Genomic DNA, 14,592 nt, shown 5'->3' on the forward strand with positions numbered 1-14,592 from the left:
CATAGCCCAAGGAGACGGTGAGTCCATGCTCGGAGCCTGGCGCAGCCGGGACCCGTAAGCCGCCGCGGCATTTAAATATAATGGGGAGCCGTGTGCGAAGGTTACCATAAAAAGCCATGTCAGGGCAGCAGCATCTGATCCGCGCGCGGGCAGCTGGGCGGCAGGGTGACGCTGGGCGAGCTCCCTGATGACTTTTGCAGGTTGCCCCTCGTGCCGCGGCCCCAGCTGCAATAATCTCTCGCAAAAAAAGTCTCGGTCAGAAGGAGAATATCATGGGGTGAGCACGTGAGAACCTTGCCGGCCGTGCAGGGACCGGCCCCGGTTATCCTCGGCCAGCAGCATCGCCAGAACGCGTCCCTGGTTCAGCGGCTCAAAGAGGGGTGCTGGAACCCAAATGCTTGAACACAAGTATTTCCCCTTCCCCCTCGCTTCTGGCATTTGCCCTTTGCAAACTGGTAAGGCTCAGGGACAAAAGCTTTGCCTCTGCACCCGCCGGTCCGGCACATTAGCACCCTCCGGGGCGAGCACGGCGGCGGAAAATGAGATTTTAATAGGGGATGGAGTGGCTGTGCAGGGCTGCGAACGCCCGTGGTTTTGTTTGAACCCGAATGCCTCCGTATTAGCCCTGCATCTGATTACATCTCAAGCAAATTGCTGTCGTAAAGTGGGATTTGTGTTTTTCTTTTTGCTAATGTGCCCCCCCCCGCCCCCAGCCTGGATTATAGGATTTTATGTTTTTTTTCAAATTCAAGAGATCAGAAAGCTGTTTGCTTGCCTCTCAGAAGCGAAAATCATCACCAGGCTGTTCAGATGCATTTTTCACAACCGGTTCTTGGCCTTGCCCCCCTCCAAAATGACCCTATAGTTTGTGGAGATTAAATTAATATATCCGGAGGTCGCGTGACCTGTTTCGTACGAACCCATAGCCCAGCACCAGCGCAGTCCCCACCGGTATAATTTGATTTACTGAAATTCGGGAGACGGGAGCAATGCTCCAGTTTCTGTCGCATTCAAAAATATTCTCTCTTGTCTTCTGTCAGATGTTCATGTTTCCTCAATTTGTAACACATTTTAATAATATGAATCTTCCCGTAGCCTGGCTAATTGTTGGCTGCTGTTAATCCTTCTGTGTGGGGTACAGAGCTCCTCGTCAGCTGGGCGAGCCTTGCGGTATGGCAGGCTGGGGTTTGCAACCCCAGAAATTGCCTCAAAAAGCAAAAGTTGCTGCAGTTAATGTTCATTTTGCACTTCATCTTTATTTTTCCTGGACTTTTGATCCAACTCCTCTCCCTACACATTCCCTTTCCAAACACGGTCTTGGGAAAATACCGCCTTAGCTAACTCTATATGGGGGAAAAGTTGTTTATTTTTCCTTTTTGCTTTGCTCGGTGGAGTTAACAGCTTTGTTTTCTGCAGCAGCTTCCGTCCCCCGTCCCAGATAAGGCAGCTCTCCACGTTCTCGAGTACAGCAGCTGGAAGAGAGGGGGAAAACTGTTAAAAATAAAGAACTAATGGTAAAAGCATAAGGGCTGGCAGGAGAACTCAGAAGCAGGTTGGGACCTTCAAAGTGCTTTTACCAGGCTTTGCAAAATTGGCTTGATTTTTATGATTATTATTTAAAAACACACCCTTCGACACATGAATTGACCTTCGCAAAAAAACCCCAGGCATGTGGTTCTAGCTCTCCTCGCAAACACCGTACCCTGGCAAGGCTTTGCAAATCTTTACATGCAACTTAATCCTTTCTTCCAGTCTCCTGGAAGATTGCGACGAAAGCTTTTGTCTTTGGAATGGGCTTTGTTTAAACCCCTGGGTATTTTTGGTCTGAATCCTGAATTATTTGGGGACTTTGGGCTGGGAGATGGCCCTTGGATGCTGCATCCGACCAAGCCATCCCCCCCAAAAACCCTTCCCGTCCTTTCCTCAGGTTCAGCAGCGTGTTCCCCAGCCTGAACATGGCAGTGAAGAGACGGGAGCAAACGCTGCAGGACTACAAGCGCCTGCAGTCCAAGGTGGAGAAATACGAGGAGAAGGAGAGGACCGGCCCCGTCCTCGCCAAGCTGCACCAGGTACCGAGATGCTGGCGGACCCAAATCCCGAGCAGGGTCAGTGGGAAAGCCCCAGGGTTGTGTCCCGGGGCTTGGGAAGAGCTGGGAAGAGCTTTTCTCTTGGTGTTTGACATCCATGCCAAGCCCCCGTGAAATACAACGTTTCGGAAGGATGCCTTTTATCGATGTAAAATGGGCACGTGGGGCGCTTGATAACAAAACCGCGACTTTACAGCGCTCAGCGAAGGGAAAGAGCCAGTTTTCCAAAAGAAAATGGAATAAAAGCCACGGGAGCTGGGGATGCTCGGAGGAGCGGCCAGCGCCGGAGCAGACGCCCGGGGGGTTTCCCCCAACCTCCGCGTCCGAGCGAGCAGCTGGATGGGAAAAGGGGAAGATCAGAGCGTTTCGAGGCTTTATGTTTGCCACCTGTTACAAAAATTCGTCTTGGAAAATTGCAGTAATTGGTTAACAGGAAGCTTTGCCAGATTCTTTTCTCTCTCCCAAATTTTAGCGAAATCATGATTTATTTTTTTTTAATTAAAGCTTCACCAGCATTTCTCCCCAAATCTGTCGCTCCTGCAGAACGTTGCTTGATCCTCGAAGGAACAGTTGACTTTCTCAGCGTCAAAGAACGTGTATTTTCTGATGACTTTGCCCACAAATATTAAGTTTTGTGTTAAAGAATAGCCCTATCAGCCTTAACAAAAGAGACCTCCGATTTAATAGTAAGCAGCTTACTTCGCTTAGCCTCGGTGACTAAAGCTGTGGCTGGAAAAATGTGAATGCTTTTGTCCTGATGATTAAGCGGGTTTTAGTTATTTAATTTTTTTTCCCTTAATGAACTTTTGTGTGATCTAATCCCCCCCCCCAAAAAAAAAAAAAAAAAAAAAGATCTTAATAACCACTGCGTGAGCTTAAACGCCTGCAGGAGCCTTAAGCAATCCTGAACCCGGGGCATCCGAGAGGTCCACAGATTTGATGGAAAATAGCATAATCTCATCCAGGTATTTTTATTGAGCTGCAAATTTGCATCTTCCCTTCAGAGCTGTTTGCTCAAAGTCTTCTGCTGTTTGGTGCCCCATGTGAACTCCACCCCGGGAGTCTAAACGCTCCATGTTTCATGGCAGACGATGAATTTGCTCGTTTGCCTCTCAGACCTACTTAAGCCTGATACGATTTCAGGCTCTGTCCGTGCCATCCCTCCGGCGTGCTGTCCCAGGGAGCGGGACCGGCGCCGTGGCTGGGCTTGGCTCGCCGGCTTTCTCCCGCGTCCCCCTCCCGTCGGAATGGCACTGGGATTAAGTGGCAGACTTGAACCGGTCTAATATTTCACAGCCCACCCCCTCCTGCCCTTTTCCACACCATCTCAGAGACATTTCCCTTTCTCCCCACGCTTCTGTTTAAAGAAGCCAGTTGGACGCGCTGAGCTGAAGGTCATGGTCGAAAATGACGGTGGGGGCAGGATCCTCTGGAGATGCTCTTGGGAATTACATGGTGTGGGGACACAGACATGGATGGGGAAGTTTTCCAGCCTTGCTGAGCTTTGGGGCTGTTTTTCGTCCCCGTTCTTCTAAAGGGGAGAAGACCGGCTGGCTCGTGATCTCTGCAGCAGTCTCTCTAGGCGTCCTGTGGGTTTCCCCGTGGTCCAGGGTCAGAGATTGGGTCCCACCAGGCTCTGTTAGATGGTCGTGTGGGTCCCATCAGGCTCCGTTGGCTGGTCACTTGGGTCCCACCAGGCTCTGTTAGTTGGTTGTGTGGGTCCCACCAGGCTCCGTTAGCTGGTCACTTGAGTCCCACCAGGCTCCATTAGATGGTCGTGTGGGTCCCACCAGGCTCCGCTAGCTGGTCACTTAGGTCCCACCAGGCTCTGTTAGCTGGTTGTGTGGGTCCCACCAGGCTCCGTTAGCTGGTCACTTAGGTCCCACCAGGCTCCGCTAGCTGGTCACTTAGGTCCCACCAGGCTCTGTTAGCTGGTTGTGTGGGTCCCACCAGGCTCTGTTAGCTGGTTGTGTGGGTCCCATCAGGCTCCGTTAGCTGGTTGTGTGGGTCCCACCAGGCTCCGTTAGCTGGTCACTTGGGTCCCATCAGGCTCCGTTAGCTGGTTGTGTGGGTCCCATCAGGCTCCGTTAGCTGGTTGTGTGGGTCCCACCAGGCTCCGTTAGCTGGTCACTTGGGTCCCATCAGGCTCCGTTAGCTGGTTGTGTGGGTCCCACCAGGCTCCGTTAGATGGTTGTGTGGGTCCCACCAGGCTCTGTTAGCCAGTTGCTGGTTGTCCTCGGGTCAAAGCAGAGCAGTCCGCTGGCCTGGGGTGGCCTCTGTTCAGGTCTGCCCAAGGGAAGGGCGTTTTCTGACTCCCCATCCTCTCTCCTTTCCCAGGCCCGTGAAGAGCTGAGGCCGGTGAAGGAGGACTTTGAAGCCAAAAACAAGCAGCTCCTGGAGGAAATGCCCAAGTTTTACAGCAGCCGCATCGATTACTTCAAACCCAGCTTTGAGTCGCTGGTCCGGGCGCAGGTGAGATGCGGTGCGCTGGCTGCCAGGCACTGCCAGGTGTCCCTTTGGTGGGCAGCCTCACTGCAGAGCATCTGGGGGTCCCACCTGGGTGTGAATTGCTCTTTGGGCAAGGCACCTTCTCGAGCTGAGCGTTAGACACGGGTAACTTGCAGCAATCCTCTGGCCAAATGCTGTACCTCCAGCCATTTAATTCCCGAGCGGTGAGAGGGCACGGAGTGGTGGGACAGATGGGACCGTTGGACCTGGTCCTGGCAGAAGAGCGGGCTGGCGTCTGCCGGTACCTTTGGTGATGCGGTGCTGGCTGTCGGGTAGAAAGGACAGCCGGAGGGTGAGTTTTTGCTGTTTTATATCGATCTGCCTCGTATCAGGGACACTCCTGGCGTGCGTATGATGTCCCGTCCCACGAGACTGCCTGCGTAACGCAGGTCAAGCCCTGGTTATACATTAGCCGCTGGCATTTGATGGCTTTATTCATCTGGGTACATCGTCTCTTTGCGTTTGTAGTCCTGAGCTCAGGGTTGGATCTTGTCTGAGATTATGAGATGCTCACGGCTCATCTTAAGTCTCTCTTCTGGCTCTTGGTCACCAGAACCGGTGTGTGCTGGCAGAGATAGAGGCGGCTGCTGTGTAATCTCCACACCAAGGATTTGCAGGAAAGGGGTGGCCTAAATAAACCACAGCCTGCTTTAATTTCCATCCTCCAGCTTCCTTCTGTGACTTGCTGCTGCTCCTCCTCCATCTTCCTTCTCCTCTCGCCCTTTTTTTAAGGCTGGAGAGGAACATCATCGGGAGCTAAGCTAGCTTTGAACTTCTGGCATCTCGGGCGGACGTCGTGGCCTGGATCACGGGGTGGTCCAGCGCCGGGAGGTGGGCAAAACCTCATGCTGCTCCTCGCGTGGGTGTTCTCCTATGGTATTTTTTGGAAGGGAGCTGCTGCAGTGACACAGGTGCGGCGGGGTGGCTGCAAGGAGGTGCAGAGAGCACGTGTTTCATCTCACCTCCAACTTGGGGGGGGCCCCTCTCCGCAGAGCTGCCAGCAAGTTGTCTGCAAGGCTGATTCACCTACCAGATGGTGCCGATGCACCCTGCCGCCGCCTGGGTGGGTGCTGGGGATGCTGTTCTTGCTGTTCCCTTAGCAATCGGGTGCGCGGGGCTCCCTGTTCCAGCCATCGCAGCCGAAATAACCAGACTCCCTGGAGCCACCGCGAAGTCTCGCTGGCCTTTCCCCCCCGCCTGCAAACCCTCTCCGGCCGCTCGCTGTGGGTGGGTCGTTTGGACGAGACCTTGAAACCCGAATGCCGCTTGCCCTCTCTGGGTGTTTGTGATCCGCTGGCAGTTTCCTTAGAGAGCGGCTTTGCCCCTCTGTCCTTGGCCGCGACGTCCCTCGCTCCGCTCGTGCTGGCTCCCGGCTGCCAGCTGGCTCCTGCCTGGGCTCGTCGGGGCGAGCGGGCGGCAGCACGGCGGGAGCGATGTGCTGAGGGCTCCGGCAGATGCGAGCGGCAGGGTGCTGTTGCTGGGGCTGTTTGCAAGATTCTCCGTTGGTACCCTCTTCTTCCCCGGGAATCCTCTGTTTTGTTTCTTGGCCAGCTGCCCTGCCTCTCTTCAGGTGAGGATTTTTGTTAGGAAAGGCGAACGAAATCTCGCTTTTAATACCCAAGAGGCAGCGTCATAACAAAGCTGATGCATCTCCCGTAGGCTAGACTAAAGCTGGTCCCAGATGGATGCTAAAGCATGTCACATCCCGCCCTCCCCGCCGACCTAGATGGGAGCCGCATCCCTCTTCCCCAGCTCTGGCTGCATCCTTCCACCCCCGGGGAGGGATGCACCGGCACGACGGCATCTCCGCTGCCAGGAGGAGAGCTCAGCACTCCCCTGATAACTCGTTTCCACCGAGACTGGGCTCCGGCCACGTCCCCCCGCCCAGTTCAGGAGCTCTTGCCTGGGGGCTGCGCAGCCTTTCCCCCATTGCAGGTGGCTGAAATAAAAAAGAAAAGGGAAGTGACTTGCCCAAGGTACCGTAATGAGTCAGTGGTGAGCCAGGAATAGCACCCGGGAGCCCTGACTCACCGCAGCGGCTGCTCACCTGCAGGGACCTGGGCAGGGGAGAGCAGCCGGAGGGGGGGCTGCCGCGGTGATGCCGGGAGCATCCCCATCCTAACACCCCAGGTGTGAGCCGGCGATGGGAGGCATGTGAATGCGGGCTGTGCTGCCGCCCTCCGCCAGCCCCATTCATCCCGCTGCTGCTTCCCGGGTTCTCTCTCCCTCCGTGCCTCGTTGAGCTTCGCGTTACTCGGTGGAATTTCTATTTTCAGCCTCTTCTGCGGGTACCTCTAGGAGCGATGGTTGGCCGGCGGGGCTCGAGCGGGCATCCTTCAAGGAAGGGGATGGACAGACGCTGGGGTCGGCTCCGCACCTGGCCGGAGGCAGCCGGCGGCTGGCACTGTGCCGGGGGCCGTGACTCTGGGGTTCCTTGTCCCCGGGTCAAACCCGCTGTTCGAAGGCGGCCCTGGGTGCAAAACTGGTGTAGTTTTCCTTTTTTTTTTTGGCCCTGGAGAAAGCAGGGGGGTTAAAGCGAGACAAGTGTGTGACAAGTGGCCCCAGCCAGCACAACAATGAGCTGTGAATGGACCGGCTGCCTCTCCGGGAACAAGCCATGCCATGGCAAAGGGAAGGATCCCACTTCAAACCAGCTCCAGAGCAGCAGCTTTATGGCTTTGACCCAAGGAGACCCTCCAAGACCTTCTCGCCGGGTGGCTGGGTTCCCATGGCACAGCTTGGCTGCGGGCCCCGGTGCCGGGTGTCTGCTGACGGCATGACATGCCCCAAGCTCGCAGGGGCTGTAACATTCAACACCAAATACTTCTGTCCACCCACGTGCCCGGGGCCAAGCCAACGGAGGCAAATATTTCCCTGGCTGGGGACTTTGAAGTGGCCACATGAAGATGAAAGGGGGAGATTTGGAGCTCCGTCGCTGGCGTGAGCGCGTGAACAACACTTCCTTCCCACCTTGCGCTTTATTTTCCAGCTAGAAAACATGATACTCCTCTGATTTTTAATGAAATGGGGAAAAAGATGGGGTTCACGAGGCAGGACCGTCCGTGGGGCAGCGCTGTGGGTTGGGGCGAGCCTTGGCAGTCCGACCCTGGCAGCGACCGTGGGCTCTTGTTTTGTGTAGGGCTGACACAAACACGAACTGCTGCTGCCCGGCTGTGGCGTTGTAAACGCGATCTATAGAAAATCAGGAGAACATGGTGTCCCGAAACAGAATTAGTTCAAGACAGGTGGACTCGGGGCCGCTGGCTCGGTCTCAAAGGCGAGTTGGAGATGGGATTTGATGGGATGGGGACGGAGCATATGGTATCCATAGCTGGAAAAGTACTGAGCTGCAGGCAGGCGCGGGGCTGCCGGCAGCAGGTACCGCACCAGCGACCGTGGGGCGAGCTGCCTGCAGTGCGGCGGGGGGCAGGTCTCCCTCCCCAGGGACCCCCCCATGGAGACAGTGATGGTTTTCACCCGTATTTCAATGGGAGAAGAGCATTGGAGGATCAATGCTTGTGGGAGCTCGTTGATAAAGCACAGGAGACTCGCATGGTGATGCAGGCTGACACCCCGGATGACTGCTTGCTGGTTAGGCACTGGGTCCTACTGGGGGAGACGAGCATCCCCAAGGAGACCCGCTGGGCCCCGGGGACCCGGTGTCTCCCACAAGAAGGGCTCGATGGCTGCGGCACGTCGGGGGGGCAGCGACCAAAATGTTTGCTCTGCTTTGCCCGTTCAATCCGGAGGAGATGCTGCTGTGGATGCTGGCATGCCCGGGGCTCGGGGGGCAAGCCTTGGGGGGGGGGGCAGCAGCTCCCCCGGCTGCACACAGCTGCCTCCGGCACTGCCATCCCAGGGAGATTGGTTTCAACGTGCCGGCGCCTTTGCTGTGCCGGAATTGGCAGTGCCGCTTGGCCACGTGTGAATGATCGGACCCCATCTGACACCGGGCTGGGGGGACGAGGGACACGGAGGGCTGCTCCAGACCGCCGGTGTCCGGCTTCTCAGCCCTCTGTCCGGGATCCGTGCTCACCCGTGGCATTGCCAAGGGATTGTGGTGGTGGTGGTGGGTGTTTTCGGCACGCTCAGCTTGGCGCAGCATCTCTTGCTGGCGTGGGACTGGGGCTGCAGCCGGCCGGGAGGATGCTTTGGGGTGACCTGGCTGCAGGGCCGTGGGTTGGTGGATGGGGGGGACTGTAATGGGGTGCGGGGAGTTCATGCCCACATGCCTGCCCGCTCGCCCCTGCTGTTGCGGAGCGGGGTTCGTTAGTCACTGTGTAAATGAGCATTGATGCTGAATCACCCAGCGCCTGCTGCGTGGGGAGACCCGGCCCCGGAGCAGCCTCTGCCGCACCCCGGTATGGCCGGACCCGGGGAGGGGGTCCCAGGCAGCTGGCAAAGGCGTGTGGGTCCCCAGCATCTCCCCTCGGCCCTGCCCAAACAAAATAAGCATCATTTTGAGCAAGATGAGGGGAGCCGGTCTCCATGGAGACTGTGTGTGTCTCCGCACCAGCGCTGCTGGAGATGCTGGGGCTGGCCCCAGGTGCCCACCGTGCCTCGCCTGTGCCCCTCTGTGAAATGGGGGCAATGCTGGCACCGTCCGGCCCAGGGGTCAGCGCTTCCCTGTCCCTCCCCACCAGAGCTGGGGGGATGCCCAGGCCAGGCATCCCCATCACCCTCCTCCCGCGGGGCACAGCAGCCCTCTGAGCTGGGGGGGGGCCTGATTCTGCCACCCTACCCACAGCACCGGGGGCTCCCGCAGGCAGGGCTCGCTGCCAGCGCCCGCTGGGCACCGCGGCTCTCCTTCGGCGAGGGCCCGCGCCCGAGCAGGCAGCCCGTTGCCATCTGCCTGCGCTGACCCACTGGCTCCCACTCCGGGAAGCGCTGCTCGCTGCCGGAGTTAATTGGCGGTGCTAATTAGCACGTTATTAAAACACCCCTCCCCCTGCTTCATGCGGGGTACGGCGCTGCCAGGCGTGATGCTCGCCACGCTCGCCGTGCCCCTGCCCGGGGAGCAGAGACCTGTTGCAATGAATGGTGGCGTGGGCAGGCAACTCATCCCGGTGCCAGTGACACCGGCGACAGGCAAAGGACGGCCCGGCTGCGGCACAGGGCCGGTGGCTGCATGTCGGTGCCGGGTGCCGGTGGCAGCCCCGTGCGCGCAGCTCCCCAGATGGGAAGCGAGCAGAGAAGGGCAGCGTGTTATTAAAATGTGTTGAGTTGTAATAATCTAAGGGGGTGGTATTAACACATGGGAGGAAGCTATTTTAGAAACAGAAATGCTAAGGCGAGGGGCTGGCTCGGGCAGCGCCGCACCTCTTGGCACCCACGGCGGGGTGGGGAGGAGACCCCTAGCCCCCTGCCCCACTCGCCCCCATCTTTCTCGCCCCCCAAGGTCGTCTACTACACAGAGATGCACAAGATCTTCGGGGACCTGACGGCACAGATTGACCGGCCCAGCTTGAGCGATGAGCAGCGGGAGCGGGAGAACGACGCCAAGCTGAGCGAGCTGCGGGCTTTGTCCATTGTGGCCGATGACTGAGTGCCGCGGTGGGACGCTGGCGATGGGGAAGGGGCTGGGGATCCCCCCCTCCAGCTCCCGCAGCCAGGCTGCTCCCCACCTCCTCCCTCCCGGGGATGGACTCGGGGGCTTTAGCCCTCTGCCCCCATGGCTCTGCCCTCCTGCCGGGACAAGGTATCGCTTGGGCTCGGGGTGGGGGCACTCCGCACACCCACCTCTGGTCCGGATCAGGCCCAGGCTCCTTGCCTTTCTGGCAGGAGGATGGAGTCACTCCTGCAGCTGCTGCTGGGCCATTCATTTTGTGCCTTAGGAGCCCAGTAGCCCCCCCAGGGAAGAGTAAAAGCATTCAAATGCCATTTTTTCGAGGCAGCAGGGGAGGGTGATGAAAGGGCTACACTTCCCGTGCGGAGCACCGTGCGATGCTGCACTCTGAATCCGCCCCGGTTCAAGCAAGAACAGTGCAAAGGGCCTCAGCCCCACAGCTGCAGGGTTGGAGGGGGGGGGTGTGCATGCAGATCTGCATGGCCATGGGTGCATGGGTGCCCACCCAGGGGTATGGGGGAGCCCAGACCCCAGGGCAGGGGATGCACAAGGGAAATACAACGTGGCTAGGAGCAAACCCAGGGAAAAGTGGGGAAGCTGGGGGGCTGCACAGCCAGAGTCAACCGTAGCCCCCGCCTTGGTGCCTGGGGGGGACACAGGGGCCCTTCTCCAATAAAGTTTCTGGCAGAGGAGCGGGGCCGGGGTCTGTGTCCGGGCAGGGGACGGTGCCACCGCCGAGCTGCTGCCGCCATCTGCCGCCACCCGCCAGCCACTGCCACGGGGGGGGACCCCACGCGGGGACACCCCCTCCATGGGCTGGCACAGCCCCCAGCCCCCCCCCCAGGTACAGCAGAACACTGTGGGGTTGGAGGTGGCATTTTAAGAAAGGTATTACAGGGCTGGAGGGGGTGGGGAGAAGAGAAAAGAGGGATTGAACAGCCCCTGAAGAGACGCAGGAAGGAAACAGCTTCAGCAAAGCACAAGAAATACAATTTTACAGTCAAATACAGTGAATTCGAGCCTGATCTGGCACCTTTCAGCATAGGGAGCCCCTGCCGCTGCCCTCCGCGTCCCAGGATGAGCCACTGCTGCACGGGACAAGGGGTTGGAAAGCAGTTTGGGGGCTGGCACGGTGTGGAGCTGGTAACTGCAGCAAAGAAACCGGCTATGGGCACAGCAGCAGCCAGAGACTGCCCCAAGCTGCGCGGCAGCCTGCGGCACAGCACCAACCCCCGTGTTTGGGTCCCTCCATCCTAAATAAGTCAGTCTGTCGCCCGCTTGTGGGTCCAGCTTGGAGCATGGGGATGGCCCGTGGCCTGTCTCTGATTTCCTACCGAAGAGGTTTCCGTTAAACACAACGGGTCAGAGCAAACCCTGCGCATCCCTACGGCTGCCCCAGCTCCACATGCCCGGGGTGGGAGCCAGCTCGAGCCCATCTCCGCAGGGAGCGGGCCGGGACAGAAAAGGCTCACAGGGACCCTGCCGCCATCCATGACCCCGCTGTGTGATGTCCAGGCATGCAGGGACTTCGCTCTCTCCTGGTGGAGATCAGCTGGCTGCTGGTCCCTCGTCTAAGCAGTCATTAGTCTAGAAGAGATGAGAATGGGTGACCGGCAGCTCGCAAAGAGGGGACCCCACTTCCCAGCACATCACACCCAGGCTTACCCAGCTTCACCTCCAGCGTGAGGATTTTGCTCTCCAGGTAGAGCTGGCTGCTCTCCTTTCTCCGGCAGCTTCCCCAGGTTGAGCACCGTGATGAGCGGGATTGCACCAGGGACATCGGGCTCCCCCCTGGCTATGTACCTACGTCTGCTCAGCCACCTCCTCCACCATTCCTTGTCTCCAGGTTCCTGGTCTCCAGCAGCTCTTCCTTCTTGGGCAAGGCCAGCAGCGCCTTGTAGCCAAAAATCCTGCTGCAGCATCTCCTGGAAGAGCTCAGCCACCACCACGGCCACTTCGGGAAGGGAGAGGGACACAGGGGACCTGCCTGCCCATGCTGTGCCGAGCCTGCCTTGGAGGAGAGCTTCTCCCACCACCTCCGGCACTCCCATCAGGGTGCAGACGGAGATGCGGGAGCAGGCAGCCTGCTCGTCCTGCCTGGCCGGGTGGGGATGGACCATGAGGGCTGGTTCCCCGGGGGCTTTGGGCTCCAGCAGTAGCTCGGTGGTGCCTGCGGCAGCCGTGTGCTGCTCGGGGGTCTCCACCTCCTGCTAAAACCCACCCTGTTTAGGTGGGAGCGGGAAGAGAAGGTGCTGGGAGCCGTCACCCAGAGCAGGACCTCGCCTTCTCTGAAACACAGCCCTCTCCAAGCACCTACAGAAATGAAACCGCCTTTTGGGACTTCGGAGCTGGCACGGTACCCGGCATCACCGCACTCAGCCCCACGGCAAAGCCATCCTCACCATCGCGGGCTTCTCTGGTGATGGAGGCAGCGAGGGTCCCTTCTCTGCCTTGGGCTGGCACGAAGCTTCCCACCCCTCCGGAGTGTCCTGCCCAGACATCCAGCAGGAAAATCACCACCACCTCCCACCAGTACCTGAATTCAGCAAACGGGACCCTGCGGCACAGTGGGGTACAGCACTCAGGGGCACCCTGAGAAGCCCGGCAGGAAGCAGGGAGCTGGACCCCCATAAAACCTTCCCCTTGCTGGCAGGTAGGCTGCGAAGACAGGAGTGAAGGGGACGGGACCAGAGCCCTGATAGGCCATGGAAAGGCTGGTGACTGTCCCCAGCGAGGCCGTTTGCAGGGACACGGAGCGAGGCCCCGGCCCGAGAGCACCCCCTGCCCAGCCTGCACCCGGACCCTGTACAGTTGCCACTGGGACCGAGCCAAGCCTCCTCTCCCGGCACGGAGAACTTCATCTCCCCTCAGCTCTTCCTTCCCAACCGCATCACATGCCAGGCCAGGTTTAAGGAAAATAAAATCAGTTGCCACGGTTACCCGGAGCAGGGATGCTATATATAACTGCCATGCAAGGAGCCGAGCCCATGCGCCCGAGCGAGGGCCACGCTTTTCCATGGGTGACACATGGGGAGTTGAGCCCCGGCAGACCTTGTGCCGGCTCCCGAGCGGGCAAAGATGGGTGGCAGCCCCGCAGGGGTGGTCTGCGATGCCCCGGGCGGGCAGCGGCCACGGCTGCTGCATGGCCCAGAGGTGCCGCACTCCTCGCTGCCTGCTGTGGCTGGATTAAACCCCACCTGGGCTCTCCTAAATCCACCTTGCTTCCCTTGCGGCTTCATCCGCATCGCTGTGCCACCCCGCGTGGGGCTGCCAGCCTAATCCCCAGCAACCCGCCTCTCCTCCATCCCGTCCCGGCAGCGCATCCGCCCGTCCTCGCTCCCTGCACTCCCGGAGCTGCTTAGCAAAGCCCGGCTCCTGCTCTGTGCCGTCAGCTCCTCCTGCTGTCCTTGCACTCAAGAGAGGAATTTCAGCCGATGGAAACTTAACCAGAGCGTTCCCAGCGGTGCAAACTCTGCTTTCATCCGGAAACCTGCTCCCGGACAAGCAGCCCTTTGCCAGGGCTGGGTCTGCACGCCGGCAAAGCCGCACGCTGTGCGCTCTCCGCACCGGGCTGGGCAGGACGACTCCATCTTCTGTAGTAAAAGTGGGTAATTACCGGTTTCTCGCACCACCCACAAGATCCCAGCGTTAATAAGATCTTGCAGAAAGGGAAAATGAACTCTACGATGCGGTGCGTGCTCAGCCTCGATTTCTGAAGCACTACCGAGTGAAGTACGTCAGCACTCGGACCTCCAAAAAGCAGAGGGAAGGGATGTGGCCGCTCAGAGGTGCCTGAGCCGGTGGCACTCACCGCTTCGTGCGGCTGCTCGGGCCCAGCCCAGCCTGTGTCACGCGAATGGCCCTGTGCACCGGGACCGTCGGCTCAGCGTCGGGATGGGGACCATTCCCCACTGACAAGCACAGCTTCATCCTCTTTCCTCCCCAGCAGAGACAGGCGGTGAGCCCGGCTGCATCGCAGCATCCCGACTGTCCCCCTTCCTCCCCAAAGTCCCTGTCTCCCCTGGGGACAAGACCCCCAGAGGACATGACCAGGTTTTGCAGATGCCATCCCACAACCAGTCCAGCAGTAAATGCAGATGACAGCATACCACCAAACCTGAAGGCTTTCCCCCAAAACTGGGTGAATTAACCTTCACCGGCACCGCCGACTCCAGCACACGCCTGGGTCCACACCTCGATTTGCTTTGTCGGGTGCTCACGAGTCTTCCCTTGCTCCAGGTGATCCGGAGGCACCGGGGCCATTGCCTGGGCGAGAGAGCCTGCGCTGAGGGCAGACCTCCCTTCTCCTCACCTTGGCCCTGAAAGCAGAATCAGCATCATCCAGAGCGGCCTCAGCACCCTCCTTGGGGTCAGCCACCAGGATGCGGCCGGGGTACCACCAGCGAGGGGGAAGGTGTCCAGCCAGCCCAG

At 59.0% G+C, this 14,592-nt stretch overlaps 1 protein-coding gene across 2 annotated transcripts in view; it reads left to right on the forward strand.

The window, feature by feature from the left end:
* The window catches only part of BIN3 (bridging integrator 3), a 41,871-nt gene extending 31,056 nt beyond the window's left edge, over nucleotides 1-10,815 (forward strand). For both annotated transcript variants that reach the window (XM_059831529.1, XM_059831530.1), the window contains 3 exons: nucleotides 1,928-2,069; nucleotides 4,425-4,559; nucleotides 9,994-10,815. In XM_059831529.1, coding sequence (XP_059687512.1) covers nucleotides 1,928-2,069; nucleotides 4,425-4,559; nucleotides 9,994-10,140 — 424 coding nt within the window. In that variant the 3' untranslated portion in view covers nucleotides 10,141-10,815. The remainder of the gene's footprint in view (nucleotides 1-1,927; nucleotides 2,070-4,424; nucleotides 4,560-9,993) is intronic.
* The last annotated feature ends 3,777 nt before the right edge of the window (nucleotides 10,816-14,592 follow it).

Source organism: Gavia stellata, chromosome 31, assembly GCF_030936135.1.
Source record: "Gavia stellata isolate bGavSte3 chromosome 31, bGavSte3.hap2, whole genome shotgun sequence".
Taxonomy (NCBI): Eukaryota; Metazoa; Chordata; class Aves; order Gaviiformes; family Gaviidae; genus Gavia; species Gavia stellata.